Source organism: Sylvia atricapilla, chromosome 30 (assembly GCF_009819655.1).
Source record: "Sylvia atricapilla isolate bSylAtr1 chromosome 30, bSylAtr1.pri, whole genome shotgun sequence".
NCBI lineage: Eukaryota > Metazoa > Chordata > Aves > Passeriformes > Sylviidae > Sylvia > Sylvia atricapilla.
In genome coordinates, this window is record NC_089169.1 from 1,691,974 (window position 1) to 1,707,696 (window position 15,723).

A 15,723-nucleotide genomic window follows, 5' to 3' on the forward strand; every position below is an offset into this window, starting at 1 on the left:
ATGTGATTTGGGCTGGAACTGGGATTGGAACAGGTCTTTGAGTCAGGACTGGGATTTGGGACCACCAACAGGACCCCAAAACTCATCCTTTGCTAAAAAATCTCTGGAAAACCCCTACAGTCCAACTCATGGGGTGTCAAAGTTTCACTGTGTTCCCAAAGTGATCCTTTTTTTTCTCTCTGAGGGGAAAAATAAAGAAACTTGAAGGAGACTTTTTGCATATTTTGGGTGTTCTGGGGTTTTCCTGAAGCTGTCTTGCAAGATCCAAATGGGCAGCTCAGTTCAATGTATTTTCCAAGTCTATTCCAATATAAACAAAGAACTCCCTGGAAATCCTCTCACAAGCAAGGTTTTTGGATTTTGGGCATGAATCTTCCTTAACAGTTCCCAAATCACCCCAAGCCACCAGGAAGACGCATGAAGGGACCCAGAGCCTTCTCCTGATGGGAGAGGGGGGTGCGGGGTGGGAATTTAATCCTCTGGGTAGTGTCTGAAAGGTGATACTGGTACATTCCTGCAGAATTCATGAAGGCCTGGAGCCGGCAGGGCCGGGACAGAGACCCAGCGCTGGCTGCAGGCAGGTAAGAAAGAAGCAGAGGGGACTCAAAGCCACATTTTCCCTTTTTTGGGGTGTTTCTGACCCCTGAAATCCATTAATTCCCCTCGGTTCTGGCCCTCAGGGATCTCACTGGGAGTAGAGTGCTGAGGGACACTGGAAGATCCCTGGAGGCAGGAAGAGACACCTGAGTGTTTGCTGGAGCTGGGAAAGAGACACTTGAGTGGTGTCAGGATCCGAGAGACACCCACCTGAGGGGCCTCTGCAGCTGCAGAAGAGACACCTGAGGGTCCTGTATGGAGACCCCCACAGTGCTGCCCGCCCTGGACGTGGACAAAGCCGTGGCCACGGCCTTCGTGGTGCTGCTGGGGCTCTTCCTCCTGGCCATGACCGTGCGCTGCGCCCGCCTCGTGGTGGATCCCTACAGCGCCATTCCCACCTCCACCTGGGAGGAGGAACCCATCAACTGACCCCCCAAAAACCCCCCCGGTACCCTCAAACCCCAGCGGAACCCCCCAAACCACCCAGGCCTCGTTACCTCAGAGCTGCGGGCAGCCCCAGCGCCCTCCATCCTCCGCGGGGCCCCCTTCCCCCGGGACCCCCATTTCCCCCATCGCCCCCCGTGCTGCAAACCCTCCGAGGGGCGGTTAAGGGATGGTTCTGGGGCGGGAGCTGCGGGCCCCGTTACGGCTCCATCGGCCCCGAACCGTCCGGGGCCCCGAGGCCGCCCCGGGCACAAACCGCGGCTCTACCGCTCTCTGCATCCCTGCTTCGTAACGACGCGCTCCCTCCGGGGTAGGGAGTGCACAGCGGGGGCAGCCTCCCGCCTGCGCCCGGGGCCAGCGGTCAGTTCCCGGTTCCCGATCCCAGAGGAATTTATTCCCGAATTTCGGGGATTCCTCCCCTCCGCCAGGGGGCAGCAGCGCGGGCGGCGCGCGCAGGAAGTGACGTCACGCAGCTTCCGGGAGGGCGCGATAGGTTCGGCTGCCGTTGTGAGCCGGTGCTGCTCCGGTTCCGCTCCGGTTCCCCGGCACCGGCGGCGGTGAGTGATCTGAGGGGAAGGGGAAGGGGAAGGGGAAGGAGAGGGCTCTGAGGGTCTGTGAGCGGGGGGCGGGACGGACCGGGCTGGGAGAGGATGAGGGGGAGCCGGTGTAAGGTACTGCGGGGACATGGCGGGCTCTGAGGGGATCGTTGGGGGCTGTGAGGGGACACTGGGGCACGATGAGGGGAAAGTGGGAAAGGGTGAAGGAACACTCATGCCCTTCCTCCCTTCCCTCAGCAGCGTCCCTTCATCCCCTGCCTCCTCTCACCTGTTGTACCCTCAGGTGCGGCAGAGATGGATTCCCCGGACATCAAAGAGCTGCAGCAGGAGGTGATGGAGGAGCTGGGAATCTCCATGGAGGAGCTCCAGGAAATCATCGAAAAAGAAGTGGAGAATTCCGAGTGGGTGAAGCAGCGGAAGCAGCAGCTGGAGGAGCTGAAGCAGTGCATTAGGCACAAGGAGGAGGAGGTGGCCCACGTTGACCAGCTCATTGACGAAGTCATGAGGTGCGTGGGCCTGGAGTGAGCTGGAATTGTGAGGAGGGGCACGTTCCCATTCCCTTCAGGGCAAAACCCTCGTGGGGGTGCTTCATGAGGGACATTGTCAACTTTTCCCCCAAGGCTTCGGACCCTTCCTGTGGACACTTCCCTCAGCTGCCTGTGGCCAGGGCTATCCCACAGGAGTTATCCCTGTGGAATTGGTGAGGCACAGCTGGTTTCCCTCCCCCAGGGCCGTCAACAAGTGCGAGGCACAGGCCAAGGAGCTGTACTCCATGATGGGCCGGCAGTACCGGGACAGCAGCTCGGAGGACGAGGCGCCGGCGGCCGCGGAAGTGATCGAGATCGCGGACGAGGAGGAGGACGACGACGTCATGAGCGTGGACTCGGGCTGGAAGCACAGTTCAGTGTCCCCAGCAGTGCCAGGGGAGGGATGAGGGAATGCTCTTAGCTCACGGGGAGCATCTGCCAGGCCCTGTTTGTGTTCCGTTCATGGAGTCCCTGACTGGGATTTCACCCTTTTCCCACCTGCCTCGCTGTTGTCCCCATCAAATGATCCCACATAAGGGAAGGTGGCTGAGGACGAGCCTTGTTTGGGTGGATTTCCTGGCAGGGATTTGGGATGGGCACTTTTTCCTGGTCTCTTCCTCCTTCTGTGATTTAATTAGGATGGATTTTTTCCACAAGAAGGGTTTTAAACCATTGTTTTCTCTTCACTCACAGGCAGCGGCAGTCCCAGAATCTCCAGGGATCAGAGTCTGGTGAGTGGGGAGCCTCTGGCTAGAGGTGTTTCCTCCTGTGGGGTTTTCCTGAGACAGTGTTGTGTTAGGTGCAAGAAACCAAAAGTTTCTCCATGTTTCCCTTCTCTTTCCTCCAGCTGCGGGAAGCAATGGCTGCCATGAGGAAATCTGCCCGGGATGTTGCGAAATTCATGGATGCTGTAAACAAGAAAACGAACTTGCAGGAAGCACAGAAAGGTGTGGGAGCTTCCAGGGGCTCTGTGCCCTGGGCCTGGGCCTTTGCTTCCCAAAATGGGAGAACAATGATGCGCTTTCCCTGCTGGAAATCTCTATTAATTTTATTGCTCCCAAACTGATATTTTAATTTAGGGTATATTGAATTCCTGCTTTTTTTTTTTTTTTCAAAATGTTTCCATTCAGTAAAAAGGAGGTACTTGGGCTGGCTGAGGGGAAAGAAAGCAGGAATTTTTCTTCCAGAATTGTGCTTCCAGCTGTGTGCCAAGAAGGGAGCTCTGGGTGATTTAGAACTGACTTTCTGCTGATATTCCTTGGTAGATGCACAACCCCCTCAGGAATCTCCTGACACTGCCCAGCCTGTCACTGTCCCTGCAGTCCCTGGCGATGATCTCAACACTGATGGGGACCTCAAAGTGGGCATGAGGATTTTGGGGAAAAAAAGAACCAAGACGTGGCACAAGGGGACATTGATTGCCATCCAGACGGTCGGTATGTGCCGTGCATGGGGTTTTCCCGGGAATTTGGGTGGGAAACCTGGAGTAAAAGGTGTCAGAGCACCTGATGTCACCTGGAAGGGATCCTGGGAGTAAGACACCTCCACTGCTTCGTCTTCCAAATTAAATCCTGAAAGGCTTTTAAATGAATTCTGAGTTAATCCTGAACAAACGATCTCAGCGCGACCCAGAGCGTTGGAATTCTGGTGTGAAATCACGCGGCTTTTGTTTATCTTCTCCTTTATTTATCTTCTGTTTGCCTTAAAATGTTTTTCCAGGTGCTGGCAAGAAATACAAAGTGAAGTTTGATAACAAAGGAAAGAGTTTGCTCTCGGGCAACCACATTGCCTACGATTACCACCCGTCTGCTGAGAGGCACCACGTGGGCAGGAGGGTGGTGGCCAGGTACAAGGATGGCAACCAGATGTGGCTCTATGCTGGGATCGTAGCTGAGACCCCCAACCTCAAGAATAAAGACAGGTATTCCTTTTTTCCCGTGGTCAGGTGCCCCCATATCTGGGTTTTTTTTTGGTTTTAGGCTGAAAAAAAAAAAAAAAAGGCTCATTTGAATACCCTTCAGGTGCTGAATTGAGCACTTCCCAGGAATGTGGTTCTGACTTTCTTCATCTTTCTTATCTCTGAAGCTCGGGGTGGATCTTCCACTCTTGCTCATGGCACTGAGTCAGGAATTAGATCTGCTAATTTATTCAAATTATTACCCAGATGTTGAGTCTGGACTCCTTGAGGCGTGAAACAGTGGGAGAAAACAGGAGCCCTTGGAGGGTAGAGCAGCAATGATGTTGCCAAAGCTTTTCAGGAGGAGAAAGCAGCTTTGGAGCAGCTTTTTAGGGAATAAAGATGGGGCAGGGTTGCTCTGATCTATTAAAATAGAGGCTTTTGGTCTTCCTGAAGAGATTGATAAAGGATTTAATCCCACTGGATCTGATGTAAATTGTGTTGGAGTTTAATTGATCCGTGTTTAAGAACTGAAAATGAGCTCAATTTGATACTCAAATTCAACTTTTCTCCTGGTTGTGATGCTGATCCCAAATCCTGCAGCTTTTGTACAGCTCCAGGGCCTGGAGTCATTACTCAGCAGCACTAAGTGGGTTCCTTATCCATCTTCCCTGCAGAAACCAGGAGCAATTAATCATTTTCTCTTCCTTTATCTCCATTTCCTGGGGCTGGAGGGAAAGGGCCTGGCTGGGAATTGTGCTGTCTGAGCAGCCACGGGGAGCGCAGGGAGCATTTGGAACTCTTTATTCTGTCCTCATCCAGGATTGGGATGACTCCAGGAGGAGCAGGAGGGGTTCTCCACTTCCATTCCATAGTGTCCTCCTCAGCTCCCATTCCTAATTCCCGTTTGTTCTCCAGGTTCCTGATCTTCTTCGACGATGGCTACGCGTCCTACGTGAAGGAGTGGGAGCTGTACCCAGTGTGCCGGCCACGTGAGTGATCCCTCCTGGCCTGCAGAGCTTTTGGGTCTTTGGGAGAGCCTGGGTCCAAAAATGGGGTGTGTCCCTTTTGGTGCTGAGGCTGAAGACATCCAAAATCTCGGTTTATTGCCAGGGCAGGGCCAGGATGCCTCACCACCAACATTCCAGCCCTGGGGATCACCCCTTGATTGACCTTACTAAAAATACACCCGGGGTATCCTAAAAAACAAGGATTTAAATGTTCTCTCTGTTTTGTCTCTTCCGCCACGTGTTCCTTTCCAAACAGTGAAAAAAGCCTGGGAAGACATTGAGGATGTTTCCTGTCGGGATTTCATTGAGGAATACATTACTGCCTACCCCAACCGGCCCATGGTGCTGCTGAAGAGTGGGCAGCTGATCAAAACAGAGTGGGAAGGGACCTGGTGGAAATCCAGAGTGGAGGAAGTGGATGGAAGTCTGGTGAAAATCCTTTTCCTGGTAGGAATTTCCCTTATCCTGTTAGGATTAAATTTGAGGCTGGGGATCTGATCAGCTCTGTTTTCCTTGCTAATCATGAAAAGATTGAGGTTGGAAGAACTTCTGAGATCTTGGAGGCTGAAGCCCTGCACCATGTGCCAAAGTGCCACATCCACAGGGATTTTGGACAGTTCCAGGGATAGTGACTGCCCTGGTCAGCCTGTCAGGGCATGAACACCCTTTCCAGGAAGAAATGTTCCCTAATACTCGATTAGAGATTTCAACATAAATAATTGCCTGGTTCTGCTGTTTGTCAATACTCACTGTTGTCTCCTTGTGCTCTCTCTGTGTTTCACTCCAGGAAGCTCTTCCCATGGGAACTGTGAGTGTTTCCTTCTCGTACCCACAAGAGGACAAACGTTGTGAGTGGATTTATCGAGGTTCCACACGCCTCGAGCCCATGTTCAGCATGAAAACTTCCACAGCTTCCACTCAGGAAAAGAAGCAAAGTGGGCAGACCAGGACTCGTCCCAACGTTGGTTGGTGGCATCTTTTGGTTTCATTAAGATCCTGGGATTTAACTGGGTTTGGTGGGGGTTTTTAGCAGAACTCTTGGAGATTTCAAGTTTCCAGGTTTTGGGTTTTTTCTTTCTTCTGACAGGAGATTTTAGATTGCCAGCGAGTCTCTTCACCTGGCACAGAAGATTTAGATTTCCAGGGTTTTTCTCCTCTGGCATAGGAGATTTAGATATCCAGTGGGACTTTTCTCCTGGAATCATGCCACAAAACCAAACTGCACTTGGGTGAAGTGACCAGAATTCCTGAGCGAGATGCTGTGCTCTGAGCTCAGCAATGACCCACCATTAATCCCAAATCCCTCTGTTTTGGTTCCTTCCAGGCACAAGTCAGTCTTTCCAGGCCCTTACAGCCGATTTGGGATAACATTAGGGATTTCTTCTGTTGACTCTTTGGTTTTCCACCTTCCCCACCAGGTGCTGTGAGGAGCAAGGGCCCTGTGGTGCAGTACACCCAGGATTTAGCAGGAGCTGGTCCCCAGTACAAGACTCCAGAGCAGCAGCCAGCTGCACGTCCTGCATCTCCTCAGCCTGCAGAGATGGAGTAAGTACCAGAGCCTCTTCCAGCACCTTCCACCTCTTTGCTTCTCTCCAGCTCTCAGCTCTCTCAGGCACCACCTTTTCTGTGCAGAGGAATCCTCAGGTGCAGGTTTCCTCCGTGGCTTTAGTCACAATTTTGGGGGAATACTCTTACCTAAAGCTGCTGGATGAATAACTGGGGGCGGGAGCTGAGAGCCAACACTCCCGGAGCCAAACATTCCTCCTCAGGGCTAAAGCTTCGCACTTACCTTTCCAAATGAGACCTTTGCTCCCTCTGTTCCCAAAATCTGAATTGCTCCCTCGTGTCACGATCCAGGCACTGGCCCCCGGCTGCCTTGTGTCCCTCCACTTGGACTGACCTGCTCGCTGTCCTCGCTGGGAATTCGGGATCAGTGGTCGGTCCTGGTGGGCACGGAGCAATCCACGGCCAAGCCACTGCCAGGGGCCCAAGGGGGACACTCCCGGAGCTGCAGGCTGAAGGAGGCCTGGAGGAAGGAGGAACTCGGCTTGGTGATGAAGGGAGCGTGTTGGAGGACACCAGGGGAACCTGGGAATGTGCTCAGTGACTCTTTAGGGGAGGGAGAGGCTCTCTCCCAGTTCATTTTGGCCAGCACTGTGGATTTCCAACCTGGATTTATGGCTGCCTGGCCCCGTGCCAGCACGTCTTCTGCTGTGACTATGCCCTGCTGGTGGGGCACAAGGGAGGCAGGATCTGTCCCAAGTGTGAGCAGCCTGTGCAGGAGGCCAATCTTTACTCCCCACAGGCTCTCCAGGAGTGGCAGCAGCTCAAACCCCACCTGCCCCACAAGCCAGGGGTCTTGGGGGCTCCTCTCCAAGCAGCAGTGCAATATAACCCAATTTACCCCGGGAAACCCTTTCTCCCTCTGTGCTGGTCTGACCAGGATTTGGGAGTGGAAGCCACAAGAACATTACCTTTTCCATAATGCCAGAGAGATCCTGGATGCTGAAGGAGGTCCTGGAATGCACAGCTGGGCTCCCCACTGCAGGTCCCCCACGTGCAGGGAAAAGCTGGGCTGGGACTGGGACAGCCCAGGACCATGGGCAGTGTCACAACACAAAGACAACCAAGCTGGACCTGCCGCCCCATCTGTCCTCACTGAATCCTTTTTTGTACAGGCCTTGCAGTGCTCACAAGGAGATTTTTCCCTCTCCTCACAGAGGGCTTGGCTTTAGGATGTAGTTTTTGTGCAGCTGCTTCCCTGCCCTGAAATCCAAGCAGCCCCTGAACAGGGGCAGGAGGCAGTGCAGGCCTCCCGTGTCATAGGGATTCTGCGGAGTTCAAACACTTGGATTTTAGATTATTAAAACTAAGAACAGTCTCCTCACTCTGGTGTTTTGTTTCCTCTGAGGAAAGCCTGGGTCTCTTCCCCCTCTTTCAAGTTCTTCTCGGTGTTGTCACCACTTCTGATTGATTTAAGCCCATTTCTCCTCTTGCTCTTTTTGAGATGCATTTGAACACTTTGCTTTCAGGAAGCTGTTGGCAGAAACCTTCATCTCTTCCTGCTCTCTTTGTCCTCTCCCTTTCTCCCCAGTAACTTCACTGTTTTTCCTCTTCAGCAGCTGGTTTGGGATGATTTTCTGTTTTATTGATGTAAATGGGTTGAAAACCTCCTGGAATAGTTTGGAAGCCTGCAGTTGATTGAAAACTCTTGAAATGGGTTGAGAACCTGTGCTTTTGGAACCCCTACTAACTCTTTCATCAGGGATGTTGTTACATTCCCTTGCACAATCTTACCTTGTTTCTTAGTCCTTGCAGGAGAATGCTCTGGACTTGTTCCTCCCACTCAGGCATGGTTGAGCCTCTGGAAACTCTGGTTTCTGCTAATCCAGGGGTTTCTTCATGGCCTGGTTTGTCCAGCTTTCTGGGATTAAGGCCTTGGGCATCCTTGTTACACTTGCCTCGTTTCAAAATCAGAAAATCTCACTTGGAGCTGCAGCTGAGTTCTGAAATTCAGAGTAGTTGTGGGATTGCTGTAGCAGAATTAACCAGAAATGGGCTGATTTTCACACTGATTAGAAAAAAAGCCACTGCTGGGATTCTTCTGGGTGTCTGAATTCCATGGGGCAGCGTTACTTTGATTCCCACCAGTTGCTTTTCCATGTTACAAATCAGCTTCTTCTTCCCTCCTGCAGATCCTCCGACACGCAGCTGGCCCAGGGCAGAAAGCAGGTGGCCAAGAAAAGCACTTCCTTCCGCCCTGGCTCCGTGGGCTCCGGGCACTCGTCCCCATCCTCCCCTGTCCTCGGGGACACCCCGGCAGCAGGGAGGGCCCTTCCAGCCCCGCAGCACCGGTGAGCAGAGCTCTGGTTGGGACACATTCCTGATGTTGGGACACATTTGGGACCTGTGTGTGTGCTGGTGGGTTTCTGGTGGGCACTCAGCAGCTCAAATCACGGAGTGGTAGAATCAATGAGTCTGGAAAAGCTTGAGTTCATGGAGCCACCTCCAGCACTGCCAAGGCCACCACTGAGCCATGTCCCCAAGTGCCACATCCACTTGTGTTTTGAGCACTTAGAGGGATGGCGACTTCACCGCCTTCCAATGCCTGAACCACCCACATCCTGCTGGTCACACTGCTCACACCTAAGCCAGGTGCTGTTGCCCACCTGCACAGCTCTTCCTGAACCCCATCTCCTCTCCCTGCAGCGTCCCCAGCAGCAGCCCCTCCCAGCCCTTCCACGGCATGATGGACCGCGTTCCCAACGAGCCGTCCTACCGCGCCCCTCTGGAGAAACTCTTCTACCTGCCCCACGTGTGCAGCTACACCTGCCTGTCGCGGGTGCGGCCCGTGCGCAGCGACCAGTACCGCAGCCGCAACCCGCTGCTCATCCCGCTGCTCTACGACTTCCGCCGCATGACGGCGCGGCGCCGCGTCAACCGCAAGATGGGCTTCCACGTGCTCTACAAGACGCCCTGCGGGCTGTGCCTGCGCTCCATGCACGAGATCGAGCGCTACCTCTTCGAGACGGACTGCGACTTCCTCTTCCTGGAGATGTTCTGCCTGGACCCCTACGTGCTGGTGGATCGCAAGTTCCAGCCCTACAAGCCGTACTACTACATCGCCGACATCACCAAGGGCAAGGAGGACGTGCCCCTGTCGTGCGTCAACGAGATCGACAACACGCCGCCGCCGCAGGTGGCCTACAGCAAGGAGAGGATCCCCGGGAAAGGGGTCTACATCAACACCAGCTGGGAGTTCCTCGTGGGCTGTGACTGCAAGGACGGCTGCAGAGACAAGTAGGTGACCGCTCCTGAGTGAGGGGACGGTGCTGGGGCTGTGTGAGGTGCCCAGGGAATGCCCCAAGGTGGATCTGCTCTGGGATTTAAACCCCTGGCATCTCAGTCTGTTTCATGGTTGGGGTTGGAAGGGACATTAAAAATCACCCAGTTCCAACTCCTGACATGGGCAGGGACACCTTCTATGATCCCAGGTTTCTCCAAGCCCCGTCCAGCCTGGCCTTGGACACATCTAGGGATGAGAAATCCACAGCTTCTCTTGATTTGATTCCGAGTCAAACCCTTTGTGCTCATCTCTGTGTAAACATGTGATTTTTTTTCTTGTCTCCAGACTGATGTGAGAAGTGTAACTCGTGGGTTTTCCTGTGTCTTTCTGCAGATCCAAGTGTGCCTGTCACCAGCTGACCATCCAGGCCAGTGGCTGCACTCCTGGAGGGCAAATCAACCCCAACTCAGGCTACCAGCACAAGCGGCTGGAGGAATGTCTCCCAACAGGGTGAGCAGAGCCCTCACAAGCACCAGCCCCAGATCCATGGAGAGGGAATTGATTCTGGGTAACCCAGTGCAGATATGACCACCTACCTCTGGTCTTTTTGGAATGGTTTGGTTTGGATGGGGCCTTGAGGATCGTCCAGAGCATGAGCAGAGGCACCATCCATGAGACAGGGCTGCTCCAAGCCTGGTCCTCTGGGCTCTCTGTGCAAAACCCCAGCACTGCCAACAGCCACAGCCTTTGGGATGTCTCTTTATCCTGGAAGTTGTCACCCTTCTCCTTTCTTGCAGCGTTTATGAATGCAACAAGAGGTGCAAGTGCAACGTGAACATGTGCACCAACCGCCTGGTGCAGCACGGCCTCCAGGTGCGGCTGCAGCTCTTCAAGACCCAGAACAAAGGCTGGGGCATTCGCTGCCTCGACGACATTGCCAAGGGGTCCTTTGTCTGCATCTACGCAGGTGGGAGCTCACCTGGCACGTAGAAACCTCTTCTGTGGAAAGGAGGGAGCCAGAGATGGGAATGGAGCTGGGGAAGGGGTTGGAACACGGGGAGAAGGGTCTGGAGAACTCCTTAGGAAGCTGGAGGGGCTCATCCTGGAGAAAAGGAGGCTCAGGGAGGACCTTTTGGCTTTCTCCAATGTCCTGGAGAGGTTTAAGTTGGACATTCAGGAAAATTTCTTCCTGGGAAGGGTGGTCAGGTGCTGGCACAGGCTGCCCAGGGAGGTGGTAGAGTCACTGTCACTGAAAGTGCTCAAAAGCATGTGGGGGTGGCACTTGGCGACATGGCTCAGTGGTGGCCTTGGCAGTGCTGGGGCGAACACTTGGACTCAGAAACTCTTCCAACCTCAATGATTCCATGACTCCAAAGTGCAGCAGAAGGGGTGTGAGGCTCTTGCTGTGACTGTTCTGAGGACTGGAGGGTGAAAGCTGAACCGATGAACTTGCCCAACGCTGGCACAGGACGCTGCAGAACCCTCATGGTGGCAGTGCCAGTGTCACAAGACGTCCCCCAGGCTGTCCTTGAGGTCACCCCACCCCCAGCCCTGCTTCCTCTGCTCAGCAAACTGGCACAGCCCACGAGATGCAGAAGTTGCACTGGGGTTGCGTTGGCTCTGGAACGGAGCCGCCCCCAGGCACAGCCAGAGCTGCTGCCTCTGTGCTCTTCCAGCCCTTCCAAGGCTCTGCTTGAGCTGCTCTGGAGAGATTTCTGGGCTGAAAATCTTGATTTTAGCTCAACCACAAGCTTCAGGGTTTTGTTACATCAAGAGGCAGGGTTAGGTTAGGTTGTCCTTTTCCCAGCCCAGCTTTGGAATAAAGTGGTGTCACCCCTGTTTTGTCGTCAGTGACCTCTGGAGAGGATAAAATTGAATGTCATCCCAGAAAACTCACCCTTGGTTTTCTTCCCCACCCCCAGGGAAAATCCTCACGGATGACTTTGCTGACAAAGAGGGGCTGGAGATGGGTGACGAGTACTTTGCCAACCTGGACCACATCGAGAGCGTGGAGAACTTCAAGGAGGGCTACGAGAGCGACGCCAAGTGCTCCTCGGACAACAGCGGCGTGGACCTCAAGGACGACGACGACAACGAGAACACGGGCACGGAGGAGCTGGAGGAATCCAACGAGGACAGCTCCGACGACAACTTCTGCAAGGACGAGAACTTCAGCACGAGCTCGGTGCTGCGCAGCTACGCAACGCGCCGGCAGACGCGCGGCCAGCGCGACCACGGCCTCCTGGAGACGGCCTCCAAGGACTCGGGGCTGGCGCGGCCCCTCGGCCACGACGAGCCCACCACGGCCCCTCCCTGCAAGCTGCCCGTGTCCGAGGAGACCTCCAAGAACAAAGTGGCCTCGTGGCTGAGCTCCAACAGCATAGCCGAGAGCTTCCAGGACAGTGACAGCGCCTCGTCCTTAAGGACAGGCGAAGGGGGAGAAGCCAAAGCTGTGAAAATGGTGATCCCTGCGGAGAGGGAGAAGGGTTCTGCTCCCACGCCAGGAGATCTCAACGGAGAGGCAAAGCCAACCAAAAATGAGGTGAGGGAGAGATGAGGGAAGGGAAGACTTAAAGGCAGGGATGTGCTACTGCTCAGTGGCTTTTCCCCCTATACAGCACATCCAGGGGGACTGTGGGACTCTTGGATTGCCCCTGTGCTCAGCTCCCCTGGCTTCTCTGGTGGGACAGGGAGAAGCTTTTCCCTTGCCAGGGAGGGAGTTTGTGGCACAAGAGGCTACAGAAGTCACTTGATGCAAGCAGAGCTGTACATCCCCCTACCTGGGGACCTGAGGGACACGGCTGGGGAGAGCAGGGACATGGAGGTGGTCCCTGTCCACCCCCTGCTCCAGGGAGGGCACTTGGGAGTCTCCCAGGGAGGGACATCTCCGTGCTGGGTGTCACACTTACCATGGGGACAGGCAGCATCTCACTCCCGAGCTGGTATTTTGGGGAGCAATTCCATAGAAGGGCTGGAGGGTGCTCGAGAAGAGAGAGATTCCAATCTTCCGTGCTTCTCCTCTCTGCAGGAACCTGAAGAACCAACCACAGTTTCTGGGTAAGATTCCTTAAATCGTGTTTTCCCGTCCCGTGGTGCCTGGCCTGTGGACAATTTCCCGGGGAATCCAGGTGTGACCTGTGCTTATCCCAACCCCACAGGCTGAGCGGCCTGGGGAGGAGGTATGGCTACAACCCCTGTCCCCCGAAGCTGGATGGGATCCGCAGACCCGTCAGCGGCACGGCGCTGCTGCAGAGCCGCCGGCGCTCCCTGCCCCTGCCGCCGCCCCTGGAGGTGAGTGGGACCCCGGGCTGGGAGGGGCCTCCCCCAAACCACTTCCTTCAGCCTTATTTTGGGTTATTCTCTGCTTTTGGTTCTCAGCTGAGCGCAGGGTTTGTGGTCGTAGCTGTGATTTCCTGGAGGGCAGCTGATTTCTTTTGGGTTTTGGGGGGTCTTTCGTGGATCTGAACAACCAAGAAAAGAGTGTGGAATTTGGGTTGGATTTGGCTCCTTGGTTTGCACACCTGAGACCCATTGTTTGGCAGAGCCATCTGGGGGAACAATCCTTGTTCTTTGGGGTCCTCTCCCTTCCTTTTGAGCGCCTAATGCTCCAGGATCTCAAGCAGAACTCAGAAGCCCCCCGAAATCCCACAGGTATTTCAAACATTGACCTGTGAGATGTGGTGTCCAGAGGGGGGATCCCCTTCCAAAGGGTTTCCTGGAGCAGAGGGGGTGAGCTGGAGGAGAGCACCACGTTCCTGAGGAAAAGGGAGGCTTGGATGCACTCCAGGAGCTGTTCCTGTCCCCAGGATGTGCTGACACTGTCGAGCAGCACCGACAGCGATGGGGAGCACAGGGCAGGGCAAGCCCCAGGCACCGCCAACGACAGCGACGACATCCAGACCATTTCCTCAGGATCCGAGGAGGAGGAAGGGGAGGACAAGAAAAATCAGTCATCTGGGTCAGGTGAGGGGGAAGACGCAGGCTGAGGGTGAGAAGTTCTGGTTGGAAAGCACCAGGAAGGGCTCGTGAGGCCATAGCAGCTGCTCCTGCTGTGTCCCACAGCTGAGGTTGGAACCTTCCCCATGTGTTTGGCAAGACAAAACCACAAAATACGCCCCTCAAAACCAGCTATTTTTGGGAATTGTAAGAAAGAGCAACAGTGAGGTCTGCAGGCTGGGCTGGGTCGATGCCAGGAGCCATCCTGGAGCGGCGTTTTGGCTCTGAGGGGTTCGTCACCTCAGCGTGGGGACAGCAGGCTCGGGGACAGCACCGCCCCGGGCTCCTCTGCTGGAAGGCTCCATCTCACGGCAGGTCCCGTGAAGAGGCAGGTGGCTGTGAAATCCACTCGGGGCTTCGCCCTCAAGTCCACTCACGGCATCGCCATCAAGTCCACGCCGCTGGCGGCGGCCGACAAGGGCGAGAGCGCGGGGCCCGTGCGCCGCAGCACGCGGCAGTTCTACGACGGCGAGGAGAACTGCTACATCATCGACGCCAAGCTCGAGGGGAACCTGGGCCGCTACCTCAACGTGAGTGGGGCACCTCGGGGGTGAGCCGGCTGCTCGCTGGGGCTGTTCCTCCTCAGGACCGGCTGAAAACGGGGAAAGAGCGGGTTTGGGAGGAGGATGGACTTTTCCTGAGTGGAACAGCAGCTGCTCCGGCCTGGTGGGAGCAGGAAGGGCCCTGTCAGTCCTTCCAGAGCCCGTTACCTTAGAGTGTGGATCTTATGACTCACCCCGGGCGTGCAGCCTGTTCCAGCAGGATTCCGCTGGATGCGGCGGGCAAACCAGGAATGCTGCTTGTTTATAAAGGCTGTGCTCAGTGCTGGCAGCTCGGCCTCCCTGCCTGGGCAGCAGCTCAGGCTCTTCCCTGTTGTGATTACAGCACAGCTGCACCCCAAACCTCTTCGTGCAGAACGTCTTTGTGGACACCCACGACCTTCGGTTCCCCTGGGTCGCCTTCTTTGCCAGCAAGTGAGTCCTGGGGCACTGGGAGGGGATGAGGGTTCCTGGGCTTTGGTGGGACCTGGCTCCATGGCCAGGGCTGGGTGTTCCCTGCTCCTGGAAACCCCATTCCCAGCTTCCCGTCATTCCCGTGCAGAGAAAACCTTGGTGTCAGGTGAAATCCTCTTGTGCTGGAGATCCTGGTGTGATTTTCACCAGTTTTAGACCTTCCCAAAGGGCAGAGTGAGGCATGGAGCAGCCGATTTCCCTTCTTGTTTTAGTCCCAAGTCTTTGAGGTGTGAATCCCTGCCATGTTGCCTCTGCTCCTCCAGGAATCCTCATGGGAATGATTCCTCAGGGAACTTTGTCCCTTTCTCCCTGGCTGCTTCAGTCTCATCCTGGAGCACTCCCATGGAAGTGCAGCTTCCTTCTATCATCCAGTTTCTCCTCTTTTCTGGAATAGTCTCCTCACCTATCCCGTGTGGTTTTTTCCCTTCCCAGGAGGATCCGAGCTGGCACGGAGCTGACCTGGGATTACAACTACGAGGTTGGCAGTGTGGAGGGCAAGGAGCTGCTGTGCTGCTGCGGGGCCATCGACTGCAGGGGCCGGCTGCTCTGAGCCCCCCTGCTCCCAGCAGATCCCCCTCCTCCAGATGCCTGGTGCTCACTTTCCCTCAGTGAGGGTAAAGTTTCTTCTCAAGACGTTCTCAGTTCTGTTATTCACCTGGAAAATCACAGATGGACATGGAGCAGAAACAGACTCGGGCTGTGCTGGCGGGTGATTCCCAGCCCCTGGGCTTCTCCCACCTTCCAGAAGTTCCAGTTATCCCACAAGGCAACAGGCTCCCTCAAAGGAAAGAACTTTTCCTGCTCTCTTCCAGCTTTCCACCAAATTTAAGGCACAAGCCTTGTTTTTCCAGCAGCAGGCACTTCCTCAGTATTCCCAGGAAGTGCTTCCCAGTTGA

General features: G+C 55.0%; 2 protein-coding genes across 2 annotated transcripts; both read left to right on the top strand.

The window, feature by feature from the left end:
• The first annotated feature begins 664 nt into the window (after window positions 1–664).
• CTXND2 (cortexin domain containing 2) lies at window positions 665–1,026 on the top strand. The gene has a single exon (XM_066337826.1). It carries the CDS (start codon window positions 853–855, stop codon window positions 1,024–1,026), a length of 174 nt encoding a protein of 57 aa, XP_066193923.1. The 5' UTR covers window positions 665–852.
• Window positions 1,027–1,549: 523 nt separating this feature from the next.
• SETDB1 (SET domain bifurcated histone lysine methyltransferase 1) lies at window positions 1,550–15,513 on the top strand. The gene is made up of 22 exons (XM_066337943.1): window positions 1,550–1,598; window positions 1,891–2,104; window positions 2,328–2,497; window positions 2,819–2,856; window positions 2,973–3,072; window positions 3,391–3,561; window positions 3,845–4,046; window positions 4,941–5,014; window positions 5,289–5,479; window positions 5,820–5,997; window positions 6,451–6,577; window positions 8,728–8,886; window positions 9,242–9,832; window positions 10,212–10,328; window positions 10,616–10,785; window positions 11,741–12,360; window positions 12,847–12,875; window positions 12,977–13,109; window positions 13,625–13,781; window positions 14,130–14,344; window positions 14,700–14,788; window positions 15,260–15,513. Exons 2-22 carry the CDS (start codon window positions 1,893–1,895, stop codon window positions 15,375–15,377), a joined length of 3,861 nt encoding a protein of 1,286 aa, XP_066194040.1. The 5' UTR covers window positions 1,550–1,598; window positions 1,891–1,892; the 3' UTR covers window positions 15,378–15,513.
• Window positions 15,514–15,723: the final 210 nt, after the last annotated feature.

Bases quoted from the DNA above. Each gene is read 5' to 3' on its own strand.
- CTXND2 (XM_066337826.1), top strand. From the start codon at position 853: ATGGAGACCCCCACAGTGCTGCCCGCCCTGGACGTGGACAAAGCCGTG.
- SETDB1 (XM_066337943.1), top strand. From the start codon at position 1,893: ATGGATTCCCCGGACATCAAAGAGCTGCAGCAGGAGGTGATGGAGGAG. The intron at 2,105-2,327 runs GTGCGTGGGCCT...TCCCTCCCCCAG, and splicing joins CTCATTGACGAAGTCATGAG to GGCCGTCAACAAGTGCGAGG. The intron at 13,110-13,624 runs GTGAGTGGGACC...TCCTGTCCCCAG, and splicing joins CCCTGCCGCCGCCCCTGGAG to GATGTGCTGACACTGTCGAG.